The sequence below is a fragment of the Sinohyriopsis cumingii genome, chromosome 17 (assembly GCF_028554795.1).
Source record: "Sinohyriopsis cumingii isolate HCF-2022 chromosome 17, ASM2855479v2, whole genome shotgun sequence".
NCBI lineage: Eukaryota > Metazoa > Mollusca > Bivalvia > Unionida > Unionidae > Sinohyriopsis > Sinohyriopsis cumingii.
The window spans coordinates 75,409,517-75,427,375 of NC_142977.1; the positions used below are offsets into that span (position 1 = coordinate 75,409,517).

The 17,859-nt window shown below is 36.8% G+C and overlaps 2 protein-coding genes and 2 pseudogenes across 3 annotated transcripts; 1 reads left to right on the top strand and 3 right to left on the bottom strand.

The window, feature by feature from the left end:
- Positions 1-876: 876 nt before the first annotated feature.
- LOC149779255 (uncharacterized) lies at positions 877-8,693 on the bottom strand (annotated as a pseudogene).
- Positions 8,694-9,744: 1,051 nt separating this feature from the next.
- Positions 9,745-11,917, top strand: LOC149779256 (P2X purinoceptor 7-like). The gene is made up of 3 exons (XM_089939847.1): positions 9,745-10,790; positions 11,177-11,398; positions 11,754-11,917. The coding sequence occupies exons 1-3, from the start codon at positions 10,576-10,578 to the stop codon at positions 11,908-11,910; spliced, it is 594 nt and encodes a 197-aa protein (XP_089795973.1). The 5' UTR covers positions 9,745-10,575; the 3' UTR covers positions 11,911-11,917.
- A 70-nt stretch (positions 11,918-11,987) lies between these two features.
- On the bottom strand, positions 11,988-13,233 carry LOC149779257 (uncharacterized; annotated as a pseudogene). The gene is made up of 3 exons (XR_016415595.1): positions 12,867-13,233; positions 12,536-12,684; positions 11,988-12,214 (listed from the first exon to the last, which is right to left on the bottom strand). The product of XR_016415595.1 is annotated as an uncharacterized LOC149779257 (transcript).
- A 76-nt stretch (positions 13,234-13,309) lies between these two features.
- LOC149779258 (uncharacterized) lies at positions 13,310-17,275 on the bottom strand. Its single transcript, XM_089939846.1, has 5 exons — positions 16,126-17,275; positions 15,498-15,746; positions 14,467-15,246; positions 14,134-14,320; positions 13,310-13,694 (listed from the first exon to the last, which is right to left on the bottom strand). Exons 1-5 carry the CDS (start codon positions 16,495-16,497, stop codon positions 13,450-13,452), a joined length of 1,833 nt encoding a protein of 610 aa, XP_089795972.1. The 5' UTR covers positions 16,498-17,275; the 3' UTR covers positions 13,310-13,449.
- Positions 17,276-17,859: the final 584 nt, after the last annotated feature.

Consider the following 17,859-nt stretch of genomic DNA (forward strand, 5'->3'; position numbering starts at 1 on the left):
AACAACATAACGGTATAATCCCAACGACCAAATCTTCAGTAGTGAGCAAACTAGCGTGTACAGTGGTCATTAATCAAAACACTGCACTAATCAGATGTTAAGAGAGTTCAGTATAACACGTATTTTGAATATGAATATGGGCTCAAAAACATTTTCACAAAAATTTAAATTATGAATTTCACTTACTGCTCTATATTTCAACGAAACTATTGGTATGATTTAAGGTTACAGGGCAATCCCGACTGACCCAATCTAAATGTGAAATATAGTAAGTTACTAATAACAAAAAATAAAGCACTTAAGTCATTAAAAAGGTAAAGACAAACCAAAAGGTACATCACAAATTAAACATTATGCATGAAATAAAATCACAAGACATGTTAGGACATTTTAATAATAAGAATTATTTGATAGTGAAAACTATGGTACTGAATCATGACAAGGTAATATAAGTATATGAGTGATAATGCAGTCCAAACTGACCCACAGCTATACCAATTGCGACTTTCACTTTACAAATTCAATTTCTACATTTCTCATCACTCCATACAAGTAACATAATAATTGTACATTATAACAATGAAATAAAAGTGACTTGTGTATATTAAAAGTGTTTGTATAAAGTATCAACTCTCATATGGAGACATCAAAGAAAAATATTAAATTATTTAGAAGTGGCAACACTTGCAAACTAAAATATCACAGGTGACTGTTAGAGGCAGAAATAAATAGTGATCCTATGTAGCACATGTCACATTTTGCTGTTTTCATTCTGAAATGACACAAAGAATAAAGAATGCATTGATGTACACGCAGTTACTCTAGAATTTAAGATATCGCATGATAAAATTCTGACACCATAGATTATCCCTTACACGTACCTGATTGTTGTAGTCACAGTGTTAAAAAGAGACAAAATAAAAAAGGTTGGAGGGGTGGAGTATAGGCACATGCAGAAATATTGCTTGAATGAAACAGCAACATGTACTAAACATCAGTTGCTTTGGGCATATAGAAATTACTTTATACTCACCATAAGATAATTCTCAAATCACCAGCGGCACAGTCATCTTAATGTCGATAAACATGCACAGCAGGGTCACCATCATAGATGACATTATACCATGAGGGAAAGTAGGTACCACTGAGATAACTCTGCCTTCATACTGCCACCTTCAAATCTGTGGCGTATTCGTTTTCCCACAAGCAATGGACTGTCCTTGATATCTTTCTCTTTGGATGGACCAACAGTAGCCGCAGTATGGACTGATCTTATTAAATTACTAGTCGGCTCTTCTATTGAGAATTTTCGATTATTCCCATCAACTTTCTTTGAAAATAGAAAGACGCTGGCATCAGGATGGATTTGTTTTATAACCTTTTTACGGAAAGAAATCTGGGTCTTCAGGGACTTTTCTTTTTCACTTTTTGTTAGTAGCTCTTCTAGTTTGTCCTTTACCTCTTGATCTGTCTGCCACATGCCATAATACATAATGCAGATGGTCAAATGTTCCTTTCGTTCCAGAACTTTTTCCTCTGTCTTGCTTCCAATTCCCTCTGTTCCTTTTTTAAAGCATCTTTATGATTATTGTTAATTTCTCTCTCAGTTGTCTTCCTTCTTTCCTTGAGTCATCGATTAGCTTTTCCCTTTCTTGATCAGCCAACCCCCGCAACCAATCTGACTCTGAGAACATTATAAATGCCTCATTGCAAATTGTGGATGCATTTGGCATGTATTTCATCATAAAATCAAGCTGACCAAAGCAAAATTCTGGAAGTTTATTATGTTACAGAGTGGATTTTGATTCCTGGAAAAGTTCTGCAGTGCTTTCTTAATATTTTCCTCCAGGAAGTTGGCCAATACATTGCCTTTCAAGTAAAGATGTCATCTATTTGAACAAAAGTTGTAAAATACTGGTAGGCAAATCATCTGAACCATCAAGCCTAACTAAGGACATATGGATCACATCATCTTCATTAACTTAAGTGTTAAAAGGTGTTGACTTGCCAGCCAAAAATGGCACAACATTATAATTTTTCAAAAATGAAGTCAAATGCAAATAATGTTTATTCATATCAAGAATTTGGAGATCTCCTTCAATGTAGTTTCAAAGTGGGGATGTTATCTGTTTTGAAATCAAACCAAGAGCTCTACAACCTGCTACATAAGAAAGAACTTGAATACATCTATGTACTGTAAACAAAAGCCGATTGGTGACACCATGAACCTTTTCCAAACAATCTATTATCCTAGCACGGTGAAAGTAAACACATTGTTCCAACAAGATGTTAAACCTATTATGTTTGTAACGGAAAAACAGGACTTTCCCACCTTTCTGTGATACATATGTGCTCCAGTCCTCATAGCCATCGCTTTTTACATGACAACCTCTGCCAAAAGCTTTTCAACAAGTTCTAATCAAAATAATTGTTCCACTGTTCATATTACTTTCACCTACCAACTCCACCTCCTCTTCATTTTCAGGTTGAGACACTGTACTGACATCTACCAAAATCAAGCTTTCAATTCTTTTTAGCACTTTGCACTCCTCTTTCTCCTGGGACATATCAGACCAACCCTCTTTAACCTGTGGTAAGACATCAGTTCTGTAACTTTTTAATAAATTATGAAACTTCTTTTCTGTTGCTGCTCTGTCACTCATAGTATTCGTTATGTTACCTAAAATCTTTAATCCTGCTGTATTCAAATCAGAGCTGTTGTTAAGTCATGAAGTATTTCTTTAAAAGTGTGGGCACTTTTATCAAACATGTATCTCCTCCCAAGAACGTATGAATTTGTATTCGATTCAGTGATGGTCAACACTTCAAATGTTTTTCCAAACTTGGAGGTCTCATCGGAGTAAAGGGTTAAATTCTCTGAGCCTGCTAAAGATGTCAGTTGTTGTGACAGATACAATTTTATATCGGAGATTCGGGGCCCCGAGTGGTCTAACGCGCTCTCCGTTACGGATCACTGCCATCTCACCTGTCTGCGTGGTTAGAGTCTCGGATTCAGCCAACGTGGGTATGTGAGAAAGCTTGCCAGTAGCTTCTCGTGGGTCGGTGGTTCTTTCCCGGGTTCTTCCTCCACCATTAATACTGGCCGCCATATATAGCCTATCGTGTGTTGAGAAATGGCGTTTAACCCTACAATAATAACAACAACAACAAAGAGATTATGTCTACTGTGGTTCTTGAAGGCAACACGTCAGGCTGACAATGGCACAATCGACATACGGATTTAATAACATCTGGAACATGGTTGGAAGCAACATTGCAATCAAGCAAACTCATAACACACTCCAAGTTCAGTACTAAAAACAACCTCTGTCAGGATGGAATAATTTCAGTTGGGCATTATCTTGTAGAATAGAGTACATGTAATTAATATCTGTTATCAGTTCTTCTTTCTCTTTATTGACAGGACACAAAGCCTTATTCGCGTCTCTACGTGCAAGTTCAGAAATGTTCAAAACAGATAAAGTTTTCAGTTCTGCTTTCAGAGATTCAATTAGACTTTTTTATTTGTCTTATCTTTCTTCAGTATCATACTTACCTTCAATATCTTTTGACCTTTTCAATTTCGCCCTAACCAATGATCTGTTCAGGTTGAATTTTTGTGTTCTTAGACACATCATAGTAATCTTTGATTCTTGCAATTCTGGTTCCTTGTGACTAAGCTTCTTTTCCAAATCATGACGTACAGCCTCATGTACCTTTCATTCCGATGGTTTCATCCCTACCTGCAGTAACAGTGCATGTTGGAACAACAAAACGAGCATTCATACAATCCGACCTCATCCTTTTTTTGGACAAATTATCCTTTTATGTTCTAAACAGCTTACTGATAAGTGCCTCTCCTTTAATCATACCCAGTGCCAAACCAAATAATATACAAAATCAAATAGTCGCATATTTCTTCAAGGTACCATCCTTTAAACTTCTGTCATACTTGTACAGTTCTAATGCCAGGCCAACAGTTTGATCATGTACGTTCAACAAAGGCAAATCGAATGAGGTTAGTCTATCAACAGTGATATTATTATTCTTGCAAAAAGAACCAAGTGATGTCATGACAACAATTCACAATAGAATCCAAGGCAGAAACTTCAATGAAGATGGTGGAAGTTGCCAATGCTAGTTAAAATGTTAAAAAAGGGTCACTTACACAAATCGATAGATATGTCACAGAAGTCAAATGTAAACATTAGTCTAAAGCTTTAAACTGGTGTCGGCACCAGTGGGTTTGTATTCACAGTCAAAATTATGAAAGCTAAATCTTGTGAACTCTGACACTCGTCATCTAGTACTCACAGTGTCATTCAGTAAGGTATTTTGCTATGAAACAATTACTAATAGGCATATGTAAACAATATACAAAATGATTATTACTGCTAAATTTGTTACCAATAAAGTACACAACAGATATAAAAAAAGAAACTCAACTGAGGTAAAAAGTACAACCTAGTACATGCTATTCAAAACACTAATTAAAACCAAGAAATATAAGAAAATCAAGTTTTAATAAACATTGTTACAATGATGGAAATTACATAATTGTAAAATAATGAAAGTGACACTACCAATGAGCAACATATAATTACCTAATCTTTATGGTAAAACTCTACACAAGTACTGAATTAAACAAAAAATAACACTCTGACTCTAAAGAAACGTTCATAGAAATCTGGGCAAACCAAGCAGAAAAATAAATTCTAACTTTTTGTGAAGAAAAAAAAAATGTTACAAGACTCTGACTTAGGGCAAGAACCCAACTGACAAAGATGATGATCTGATGAGAGCAAAATCAAATCAAGTCAAAAGCTTCATACAGTTTGTTCTCTCACAATCAAAGCAGGAAAAGATCGCATGTCTGAGGTTCATGAATCTATTTGTATACAAACAGTAATATACTTGTTCAAGCTGACAAAGACTGGAGTAAACTAACTCAATGATCCTGAAACAAGATTGATATGAATTTGGATCACTGTAAATAAGTGTTTTGACAATATCACCTGTTACAACTTTAACAAAATGTAAATGTTCAAATTCTAAGCAGAGCCGACTTATTGTAGCAATGCAAGTAACCAAATCAGAATAATTTTTGATGTGTGCTAATTTATGTAAATGAAGACATTTGACAAATTTCTAATTGCAAACCGAGAAGTAAAAGAGACTGTAGTAATACCATATTCTCTATACTGTATGAACCTTGTAATGTTTTGACAAATTTCTTGGTGTCAGAAGACTGAAAAATAAAACAAAACAAATAATTTAATGCGAAAGCAATAAGTAAACCAAATAAAATGATAACCGATATGTGAATTCATTAAACTGTCATTGTACACTAAATAATTATGTTTTGATTATCTGGGTACATTTAAAAACTTTTTAAATATTTAAAAAAGAACAAAATATTGCACATTAAATGAAACTATAAAAAAATTGGCTTATAAATCCATATATCTTTCACATGAAATTAATATTTTCTTACGTTGATTTAATTTTCAAATGAGAGTACAACCAGGGGTGTAGTGCTGTGGGAGTGGCGTCCCCTTCTCTACCTAGCACCACACCACTGATTATACATGTCAACTTATTTATACACATTTCGTAGGAAAAACAGCTGTTTGTTTTAAAAATGGAGTAATATGGTATCTTAAATATTAACAACGTAATTGCTATTAGATAAGTATCACTTTATTAAATAAATATGAAATTACAGCGTGGTCTCTATCCTGATAATTTTCTTATTTGGTTATGAATTTAATTATCTGTATTAAACTGAATAAAATTTTCAAACTGAAGAAATGATAAAATATATAAGGGAAACTACTTTGACATGCTAATGACTGATTAGTTTGTACCTTTACACTGTTTTCATTTTCTTCCTGGATTTCAAAGGTCCAGATAAGTCACCAAGTTTAAGGGTGGGAGCCCACTCGGGATGTGATCGACTATACATGTCTGCAGGTTTTCCTGAAAAAGAAAATGAAACAAAACATAGTAAATAATTCAAAGTGACTAGATACATAACATATGGCATTGTTAAGATCTAGATAGAATCGTGAATGCATATTTGAAATATCAACATAATTTTTTTTAGAAAAACAATGGTAAGAACTGTAGTTCACATGCACTTTAAGATTTAAAACAAAGCGAAACCAGCCACAAATGTCTACGTTTCTGTGTTATTCACTGTAAGAAATATACGGTAGACTAACAATAATGATAGTAATCTATATGACATTCAATGAAAGGACCTTGAATAAAGTGGTCTGAGCAGAATTCGTAATGCTTCGACGGCAGGTCCTTTCTGTTGATGTTGGTCAACCATGTCCGTAGTCGCCCTTCACAATCTTGTTATTACTGCTTTGTATAGATGGTCATAACAAGGTGTGCGATAGAATACAGACAATGCAAAACACATTTGTACAGGGGAATGATTTATTCACTTTTAATTAATATATAAACATGCATGAAAATAAAAAGTGCCAGATAGCACTGAACATACACCACAATATCTAGCCCCACCCCCATGCCACAGTCATACTGTACAACGACCACAATGCGCTTGTATCCTGTTTTTTTTATACATGCAAATGTCCTGAGAATGGCCTTCTAACACTTTGTAGGCCTTTTTGCTTTACTGCCATACATTGGACAACATTCTGGACAATAGTATGATCCTTTTGCTGCTTTAGTCGTATTAATGCACTTAAAGTGAAGCAATTTCAGTCTGCAGTTTTCGTTGTCACAACCAACAACATTATCAAATGTTTCATCATAGGGTACTTGACAAACAAATGAGGTCAGTGTTGTTTCCTGACAGTCTGTCTATCATTGTTGATGAGAGAGGGTTGCAACACCTTTCCAGTTGTGCAATATGTTCAATCTTTGCGGACTGTGGTCTGGTGAATAATTGTTGAGTTTTTCTGTGGTTTGTAGCGTGGGATGTTCGAGTCGGAGTGGGATTCAGGTGCGTTTGTTTGAGTTTGTGCGTCTTTCGTTGCTTTTTGGTTGCTCTTAACTGCAGCTGAGAAGGATGGGCCGGAGAGTGATCTAGCTTGAACAAGCTTTCTGGCCTCTGAAAGGGGATGTTGGACGTGTATTTAACCCTTTGGATGTCCTTCTCCTGTTTCCACGTGTCGCATTCCTTTGAATTAGCATGGTGTTCCTTGCCGCAGTTGACGCATTGCGGAGTGGCTTTGCACTCTGGTTCCCGATCAGAGGGGTCGCCGCATCGGGCTCATATTTGGCTTCTAGAGCATCGGTCTTCACGATGGCCGTATTTTTGACATTTGTGGCATCGAAGGGGATTTGGTATGTATATCTCGACCTTAACTTGTAGGAATCCAATTTTAACCACTTCAGGTACTGTGATTGTTGTTTCATTTGATACGAATTCTGCGGACTGCAGTGACACCTACATTTTCATCCCCTCGACGATTTCTTCGTCGCGGACTCCAGCTAGGTCACGGCAAGGAATTTCACCTTTGATGTATTAAGCGTAGAGTGGGCGAAACAGGTTACTGGAATATTGTGAAAGGTCTTATGTTTTTGGATATTTTCAATATCTGCTTTGCGCTCACGCTCTATAAGTAGGCCGCCTGATTTTAGGTTCTTGACACTTTTTGGCTTGCCGACTAATCCAAGTATATTATTTTCGACTATAAATGGCGATAGTGCAGCAAGTGGTTTAGCCTCGTCTTTCGATTGGATGACCATGAAGCGAGGAAAAGATTCCACACTACATGGCTCATCATCGACTCTGATCCAGTTTTGATGCGTTTGTTTTGGTTTTCTTGTTGAATTATCCATGTTGGCTTGAATAAAAATTCAGCACCCATGCTCCCCACCCAGAAAGGAGCCCAACAAGGGGACACTTTTCAACTTCCAGGGACACACATATGCCATACTCAGTTGATAAAATTACCTTTGACACTGAAGTCGCCAATTTCTAAGGTCGGTAAAATTACCTCCCGATTGACCCGTTAAGCCACCGCTTTCTAGTAAGTCTAAAGATACTTAGGAAAGGCAAAGATAAAGGAAAAGACCATAGAGGCAGAAATTATTAAGGGTGGTATGGTAGGTGTTGTCACAGGGTCGGATTGTTTAGCTCGAGAAGGTCTTAAATAAGTCTGATACATTTGTTTCAGACTTCTTCACTCCGCGAAAATGTCTAACAGTACCGTAACGGTTTGACTTTCACCCTCTTGTTTCTTGGCTGCTTCTTCTTTATTTTTTACCCCTTCTTCTTGCTGTTGTAGGAGAAAAGCTTGTTCCGCTTCCTTTTGCTGTTGTATAAATTTCTCCAATTCTTCTTTCTGTCTCTGTTTAAAGTTCTCCACGTGTGGTTAAAGAAGGTGGCGAAGGTACTTGTTCAGGAACAAATTCTTGCGAAAGAAAATCCACAAAATCCCAATTCACCTCTTCTGGAAGTGAGTCCGGGTTCACTAGGTTAGTGCACCCCAATTCATTGTCTTCCGGTTTCCTTCATGTTTATGATATCTCGCATGGATTGACTGTACACAAAAGCTAATGTCTCTATATAGAGAATATGACGTCACAGACTGCTCTTTTCCGATTGGACGAATGGTGACTGAATTTTGTAACGCGTGTTTGGATTGGTCAATCAACTCAATCCGTTTCGATCCTCACTCTCCCTTATAAATACCTGCAGTTCGCTGCATTCCTTCACCTGTTCTCGTCACCAAGATGTGGACCGACGTGTCTTCAATGATGTTTAGAACGGACTTACCTATGTACGTCCGAGCTACGTGGACTATTGTCAAGATAACGGATACCTGTGTGTGGAAAAGAAGAATCTACGTAGAAAGACAAGGTTGTTTAAAGAGAGTGATGATCTACGGTCCAGAAGTAAGACAAAGTTTAAGCACAAGAAGGAGACCTAAGCGGTGCCCTCTATGTTAACAGTAGGGTATGTTAACATAAAACCAAAGGCCCTTTTCAGGGACAATCCAATGCCTCGAAAAAACATTATTTTCATGCCTACATTTTAAAAAAAAATGTGTTGTCTGTTATGTGTTCTATAAATCCCCCATGATCCATAACACTATACAGACCCACCATGTTAAATTTCACAGGCCCACAATCTATACCCCATGTTAAATTCCCCTTGAGGCTACAAGTCATTCAAAATTGTCCCATGTTAAATTTCCATTGAGGCTATAAGGCATATGCCCCTTTTTAACATTAAATTCCCCTTGAGGCTATATCGCCCCACGTCACTAGTGATGTTGAAAAAGTTTACATATGCACATATTTTATTTAAATATCCTCAATATAACCGAAGAACTAGAACTGGAAGTCTCTCTGGATTTTTAGGTACGATACTCACAGCGTATGAATCACATAGCATTTAAAGCAGGGGTCTCAAACACGCGGTCCGCAAGGGCATATTGTGCCGCCCGCGACACATTTTGGGATTTTCAAGAAATTGACTACTCATTTATTTCTTTTTCTCTCGCCGCCTTTTGAACTTTAACGTTAGCACTATTTTAACCATAAGAAATTTATTCGTAGTCTTCCTATTAATTGTTGCCCTTAATGCGGACTTCCGGTACCGGTTTTTTAGTTGATGTTGAAATATAAAGTTGATATTGCTTCATTTTTATAAACATAAAAGCCCGTTTAAATGTCTTCTGTTTCTAAAAAAAGAAAACTCGTGGACTAAAAGAGTTTTTCAAGTCAAATGGGAGGATTTATATTTTGTAAGAGGTCATCGATAAAATGCAGTGTCTCGTTTGTCAACAAACGATAGCTGTTCCGAAGAGTATAACGTGCATTGGCACTACGAAACAATGCACCGTGAGATATATGACGCTTACGCGGGCAAAATTAGAGAGGATAAAGTTATGCAACTTAAATCATCATTATGCAGATAAAGAAATTTCTTTACCAATGTTATTGCAACGAAGATTCAGTAAGACCAAGTCTCGCTACAAGTGAAATGATGGCAAAATCATCACGGCCCTTTACAGAGGGTTTGTTTATAAAAGAATGTCTTTTAAAGGCAAGTGACATTTTATGTCCTGGTAAAAAAAAAAAAGACTGAAGGCAATAGCCTGTCACCCAATACAGTTGCCAACAGGATTACAGATTTAGCAGCTAATGTAGAGAAACAACTAATTTAAACGACTAAGGACTTTGAAGCATTTTTAATTGCTCTCGACGAGAGCACAGATGCATCAGATTCCGCACAATGTGCTGTGTTTATCAGAGGTGTAGACTCCAGTTTAAATCTGTCAGATGAATTCCGAGATTTAAAGGGGAGAAACATGCAAAACTGAAATTCGCGCAAACTTCAAGAATAAATTGCTATATGTATAAGATTAATTTTCTGAAAATGTGTATCTTTCATTCTTACTCGTTACAAAGATATTTATATAAAAACCGATCATCTTTCCCGATCCGTCTTGAACATAGCAACGCGCTTCCCTCCCCCTGAACAAATAGCGGATGTGACGTCATTTGAGACACTGTGTACACACCGGCATTGTTGATAAATCAGTCGAGCGTTCTAGGAGTTGGCTGTGTTTGAATTTTTAAATTATGGCGACTGCCAGCGATGACAGTGATGTGGATGATATTCCCGAAGTAGAATATTCCATTAACATCCAACCTTACATGTATGAACCAGAGATAGATTCGTGTGACAAAGATGAACAGGGCTCATCAGAGTCTGACAATGGCTATGATCTGGAGACTCCAGTGGAATATCGTCGGCCTGGTGTAGAAGAAGCACAGTTGCTCGAAAACGCAAATTGGTAAGTAATCTTAGTCTGAACAAATCTGCAAATAGCATTTGTAAACTACTTTTAATTTTAAATATCAAACTGAATATGAGTACCAAATCGTGGAATAAATGGGGTAGGGAGCTAGAATTTTGTACTGATCACGTTTTAAAAAAATCATCTTCTGTTATTTTTTTTCTCTTTTTTTTAATTTTCTGTTAAGTCACATGAAGAATTTTTTGTTGCAGTCTTTCTGAGGGCTGGAAATTGATTTTCATTTTCTAAAGCCTGGATTAATCCAACAGTTATTGATTTGGACCTGTATATGTCATTGGTTGCATGTTCTTCAAAGCAATGGACATTTAAAATATCAAACAGGCAATAGCTTTTCTAATAATTTCAACCTTTTTCACACACAGGTGCTTGTGTAGTAAATGTGTGCCAATGTCCAACCAAGAAGAGAATATTTGTTGCCAATCTCAGTCTATCTTGGAAGAGAAAATTGAAGAATGTTCCTCTACCTGCATCACAAACCACGAGGGATTCATTGCAAACTGTTTGAACATACACGTCTTAGAAACGTCATTTTATGAGTACATTCAAGAAAATGGTAGATTAAGGGAGAACAACCAGATCCACATGTGAGTATTAATCTTGCAGCAACAACAAGAACAACAAAATCTTTTTTGAAGAACAATGAAAACCTGTGTATAATCCTTTTTTATGAACATTTTTATAATCACACACTTTGGTAAGTTCAATTTAAAAACAGAAAGGTGGTCTGCGAATGAAAATGACAAATTAAGGACCAATTCAGCTGAATTTTATATGTGTTTGTGAGACATAGAAAGAGAGTACACAACACTTTACACCCCCACCTCCTCCAAGGCACCAAAAAACGTTAAAAAACCAAATACCATGTATACTGTGATTGGATTGGTGTGAAATTATGTGTAATAACTATACTATTCAGTAAACTGTATTTTGTCCTTTCAGAGTCTACCGACACATAGCGTATAGACGATTTGTCCGCTGGGTGTGGAAGAAACTTGGTAGAAGAAATAGAAAGATATTACCATCATGTGTAGTGAGCACAATTCGCAAGACCTTCCCATCTGAAACCTACACAGGATTCAAGTATCCTCGCATCTGACAAATATGAAAATTTCTGACATTTCTAGAAATATGTGAATACATGTGTATAATAGCAAAAGAATAAATCAGAAGCTATTGCGGTTCTAAACTTTATTGATTCAGATTACACTTTCAGCTATTAAAACGCTGACGGTGTTCCTGAATTATTGAGTCCTTATCTAGAACCAAATTCTTTCTGTATGAAGAGGCTACAGCTGGTGGTGGATGGTTCATTTCACGGGCCCTAGCTTCATGTGCCTTGCGATATGTGCTGTATAATTCTCGCCGCATTACAACCTCCTCCATCAGTTTTTGGACATAATCTGAAAGTATGAGTTTTATTATAATCATACAGCCAGCTAACAGTGTCGTACATTTTTACAAGGAAAATAAAATTCGTCCAAAAAGAAAAGTGATCCAAATACTTTGTACAATTTATAATATTTCTACTTCTTTTGCTGAAAGCAAAATAATGTTTGAAAAAACTGAATTTACATTAAAATAACTGATACTAGTTTATGTATGTATACAGGATGAGCAGTTATTCATTTTCAGTTTGGTCAGTACTCAACTTTATATGGACAATTTTTCAGAATTGTTAATAAAAAATGTCAACATGACTTAACCTGTATTAAATTGCTTACCATAATTCTGTTTGACCTTTACTTGCTTCGCTACTGGATCACCCTTTCTGGCCTTGGGAAAAGAAATTTTATACTGTGCTTTCCCATCCTTGGCTACAGCTGGAGCTCTGGATGAGTTTTCATTGAAGTGTAATGCGGCGAGACAGAGTCTGGAAATACAAAAATGATAACCCTTAACTGAAAATAATGTTTTCAGTCAGATGTACAATACCTGTCACTTTTAAATTATCTAATCCCAATACTTTTAACTTTATACGAGTCAGCTTCATACATATATTTCAAAAATGGATGTTAGATCTTGCAATAAAAACATGAAACTATAATTATTTACCTTGCTTTCATCTAATCATAAAAGTAATGTCTTGATTTCGGGGCAAAAAAGCAGATGGTGTTGTGGAAGGATTCTAGACTAGATGTCTGTTCTGCAGGTGACAGCTTCTGTATGTCTTTGAGCAGTAGTCTTCCGCAGACAATTTTTCCTACCTCCCCATGAGACTTGCTGCCTATAAAGAAATGTAAATTGCACAATGTCAGTAATTTATTGCATACTGTCTGCTGATATTGATGCATAATAAATAGATAGATTGCCCCAGTATTGTATAATCTGTGTGTGTGATCTATGCAGCAGAATAAAATGTATTTTAATATCTTTAAAAGTTTGTTTTATTACATCCAAGTGAAAATTATAAAAGCAGTGTTAATTTAAATAAATGAAAGTTCAATAGGATTTAATAAATGGCGTTTGTTAAGAACACACTGACAAAATAAAGAAAATATTACATCAGTATATGCTGTGAGTTATCAAATACCCATCATTTCAAGGAGTGATGAGTAGGCTATTCATATGCTCTAAACTGTAATATGTTTGCTTTATTTAAAATTTAACATTATGAATACATTGTACAACAAATTAACTAGCCTGACTTGATCCAGTTTCTTGTCACATCGTCGTGTAAACACTTGGGAAACAAGTCTCCATGACCCTCATGGACATCTGATATGTGGTTCAAGATGCTGGTCCATTTCTGTGTCACCAACTCACCATTGCCCTGGCTGCTAGCGGCACACCAATACATGTGGTTGCTGATGGACCGTGCCCACTGTGATACAATATTTGTACCTTTTTTCTTCCCCACTGCTTCCAGCTTTTTATAGACTCCTTAAAAAAGCCAGATTAAATAAACATAGCTGAAAAATACTACTGTGTAACTGATACAACACTGTTATGATCACAAACATGCTTATAATTCCCTATAAATGTGCAAAGCGGCTTAGTGAAGATGACCAACTTGGGGTGAGCTTGATTATATCATTCTTGTAATGAGCAAACATGTATGGAATGCCATGAAATAATTTAAAATGACTGAATGCAGTCTGTTAGAAAATTTGTGTACTTATTGATGGGGAAATACTCTTATAACTTTAGACTAAATTTGCAAAACTTGATTGTTTTGCATGATTTAAATGCATTAACAAATAAAGTATATATGATGTCTTGAATCAGTGCATTCCAGTTTACCACATTCTTTTTAGACTCTGGAGAGAAAAAAGAATTCAGTACATTACATAACCCATGAAGATCTCTGGAACATATTTACCTTTTGCCATATGCCATACATCAAACCAGTGGTTGATCCCTTCCTGCTGTGTCCTCATGTATTTCTTCACCTGACTATGGCGATCTGTTACCAGATCAGATACAGAAATTCCCTCTTGCTGCATAAATTGAAGACTGCGTATGAATCCTTCCAACTCCATGGCATAAGAATTCTTGACCTCATTGCACTGAAATATAGTATTCTGATTTGTATTTGTTGTAAGTAATATTCTTTCCAAGAAGAAAATACTATTATACAGTACATATATCTCTGATTATGTACGAGTTTAAACAAAAGAATTCATTGAAAAAAAATTATAACAAAATCACATACCTGCACAAGCTGGATATCCACAACTTTTGATGTCTGGACATCCATCAAAGTATAACTGCCATATTTGGCAGTGTGGCCTGGGGAGGAACACCTGGCATCTCCACCTAGCTTCAACGACTGTCTTGTGGCCCGCACCTCATCTAGGTAGAGCTGCTGTCTATATTCCCATAGTGACAATGTTGCAGGCACAATATAGCATGACTGGATGGTATTGTAAGAGCTCATGCTCATCCCAACAATTCCAGCATGGCTCAGAAATTTAAAAGTCTTCACTGGACTGTTGCCACTTAAAAATACTGCTGCTGCAACAATTAAATTTCCCCATGGCATGGAATGATGCAGTGGTTGACTTGTCCAACTTCTATGAAAGCCACATAGACAATAACTCTTAACGCAAAAACAACTTCCAATATTAAACTTCTGATGCTGCAAATTTGTCTTTGTACACTTGGGGCAAACATCAAGCAGTTCCATCAAAGACATTTCAAACACAATATACTTCAAAGCCTTGTGTGGGTCTGTTGTTGATTCCTCATTATGGTCCTCGGCTACATCAGGAGTCCAACTGGGATCATCACCAGAGTCTGCTTCGTATAAACTTTCCACACGCGGCACCTCTTCGTCAGAGCTCGGGTTGATGCCTGGTTGGGTCCTTGTCCTATGATGGCGATTGCACTGCACAGCAGATGATCTGCAATCTGGTGCTACCTGGACTCCACATGTGCTGGTCTTAGGTCTGGGCACATCAAAATTGGCCTGTAGTTTTGCATGGCGTCTCTCCTGGGTTTAAAAATAAATAACAATACAGGACTATGAGTGTATATACATGTATTTAGACGAGGTGGGCTGCACTCACAAATTTAAAAACATGGTTATTTGATTCCAGTTGTGTTATTTTTATATCAAAAACAATGTTTACCATATGGATGAAGGTTGATTTACACACACAGGTTATAGACGGATGAATGCAGTGAAGAAATGGAGAGTATCATTACTGGTGTTAAAAGTACACATAAACTTATAATACTTACAACTAAGTTGTATGATGTTTGAGTGCTAACTGAAAATCTTTCCAGTGGTATATCGTGTTGAATACACTTTCCTATCAAAGAGATACAGGAGTCTGTCTGGGTCTCCATGTGGACCTGGCCCTTACGGTAGCTGACTGGTGTTGGTGCTTTGGCTTCATCACTCACCCCATATTGTGGCTGCAACACGTTTGTAAAGGTCTGATCCACACACTCCATATCGGTGACCTCAGCTGTAATCTCAGCCATAATCTGATTAGGAAAACAATAAATAATTTTTTTTTTTAGTTTTTTTCCACTATTCTCCATATTTGGCTGACACAACAATTTCAATGGACAAATGAACAATGCATAAATTAAGTCCTTTTAAGTATAAATTCAATCTTAAAATAAATGTAAACATTCCTGCCACTGATGTGACGTTAACCTTGAAACTAAAGTACACTAGCTGTCGTCATGGACTTTATGGTCAACTACCACAGATCCTAATGTTTTCATTGCAAGACACATTGTATTGATATTGATATTTATTGCCATATTGACGTTTAGTAATTCCCAGCATCAGCATAGATGTGGGCAGACCGTTTTTTTATGATCTGCCAGATAAGCAGTAAAAAAAAATGCTCATTACCTCAAGCTTTCTCCTCTTCTGTATAGCTCTGCTCCCTGACCTATGTTGACTACGATTCGCCGGCGTGCTTCCCGTCTTCTGTCGTGTTGTTGGAGTAGAAAAATCAAAAAGAGTCGGCACTGCATCAGGTTTCAAACGCAAACTTTTTGGTTCAAACCCAATACTTAGCGCGAGTCTCGGGTCTTTTGAGAAACACTCGGGCTCGAAGTGTCTCTGGCACAACCTGGTGTGTTGAGTTGGCATAAAGCTTTCTCTCTTTAATTTAATCGCCCATACAGATCTCCTTTTAGGGTCCTTTGGAAATGAGAAAAAACTAATCTTCTGTCCCGAACTGCTGTTATTGACACAATTTAGAGCTGCGCACTGAACCATCTTGTTTATACTTGACACTTCGCTGCACAAACTGAATATGACGTTTCCAAGTTAATCGTCTCAAATGACGTCACATCCTGTTTATTTGGAAGGGAGATAACAAATTCGAGTCAGGTTCTTTCCTTTCGATCTCGGAATACAGGACTAGTGTTTTTTATGAAATCATCGTACCAATACAGCAGATGCAAAAAAAGAATAGTCGGGATAGATTATATATACAAAATACTAAATATCCTTCGATTTACATTTTTTTTTGTCAGGTCAGGGTTTTAGTCCCCTTTAATACCATTGAAGGGTACTACAACTGGACGTGATATATTTCAAGCCCTGGAAAAATGCATTGAGAAATATGGCTTGCCATGGGATAAACTTGTATCTTTGGCCACAGACGTTGCACCATCAATGTGTTCTCAAAATGTTGGGGTAGTTGGATTGGTGAAAAACAAACTAAACAGCCTTGAAACAATAGGAATCAACTTCACTAGTATACATTGTATTTTGCACCAAGGAGCCCTTTGTAGTAAAAGTCTACAAATGAAAGAAGTGATGGATGAAGTAGTTAAAACAATCAACTTTATACGTTCTCGGGGGCTGAATCACAGGCAGTTCACATCATTTCTTTGCAGATATGGATCTGAGTAAGGTGAACTAATTGATCACACTGAGGTTAGATGGCTTAGTCCTCGACATATTTTTAAGCGTTTCTTTGCACTTAAGATGAAATCGCTTCATTCATGAAAATGAAAAATAAGGCAGTTCCTTTGCTGACTGATTCTACTTTCCAATGCAGTCTTGCTTTTCTAACAGATATTACGGATCACTTGAATGCACTGAACTTTAAGCCTGAAGGTAAAAAACAGATTATCACACAGATATATGACAATGTGAAATCGTTCAAAGTTAAACTACGTTTATGGATGAAGCAGCTGGGTGAAGGCAATTTGGCCCATTTCTCAACTCTGAAATTCTTAGAAAAAGTTGAACCCAAATGCTTGAAAGAATATACAGATTTGTTGTCTATCTTACTTCAACAGTTTGATGTGCGCTTTCAAGATTTTAAGGTTCTGGAGCCGTAATTTCAACTTTTTTCAACTGCGTTTGCTGTAGAAATTGACAATGCTGCAGAGGAATTGTAAATGGAGTTGGTGGAACTTCAGTGTGATAGTATCTTGACGCAAAAATATACAGAAGTGGGGGGATTCCGGAATTCTACACGATTCTTTCACGAGAATGGTTTCCGAGGTTACTCGCTGCTGCTGCAAGGATTATTGCAATGTTTGGAAGTACATATGTATGTGAACAATTGTTCTCATCCATGAAGGTTAACAAGTCTGTGCTAAGGTCACGACTCGCTGATGAACA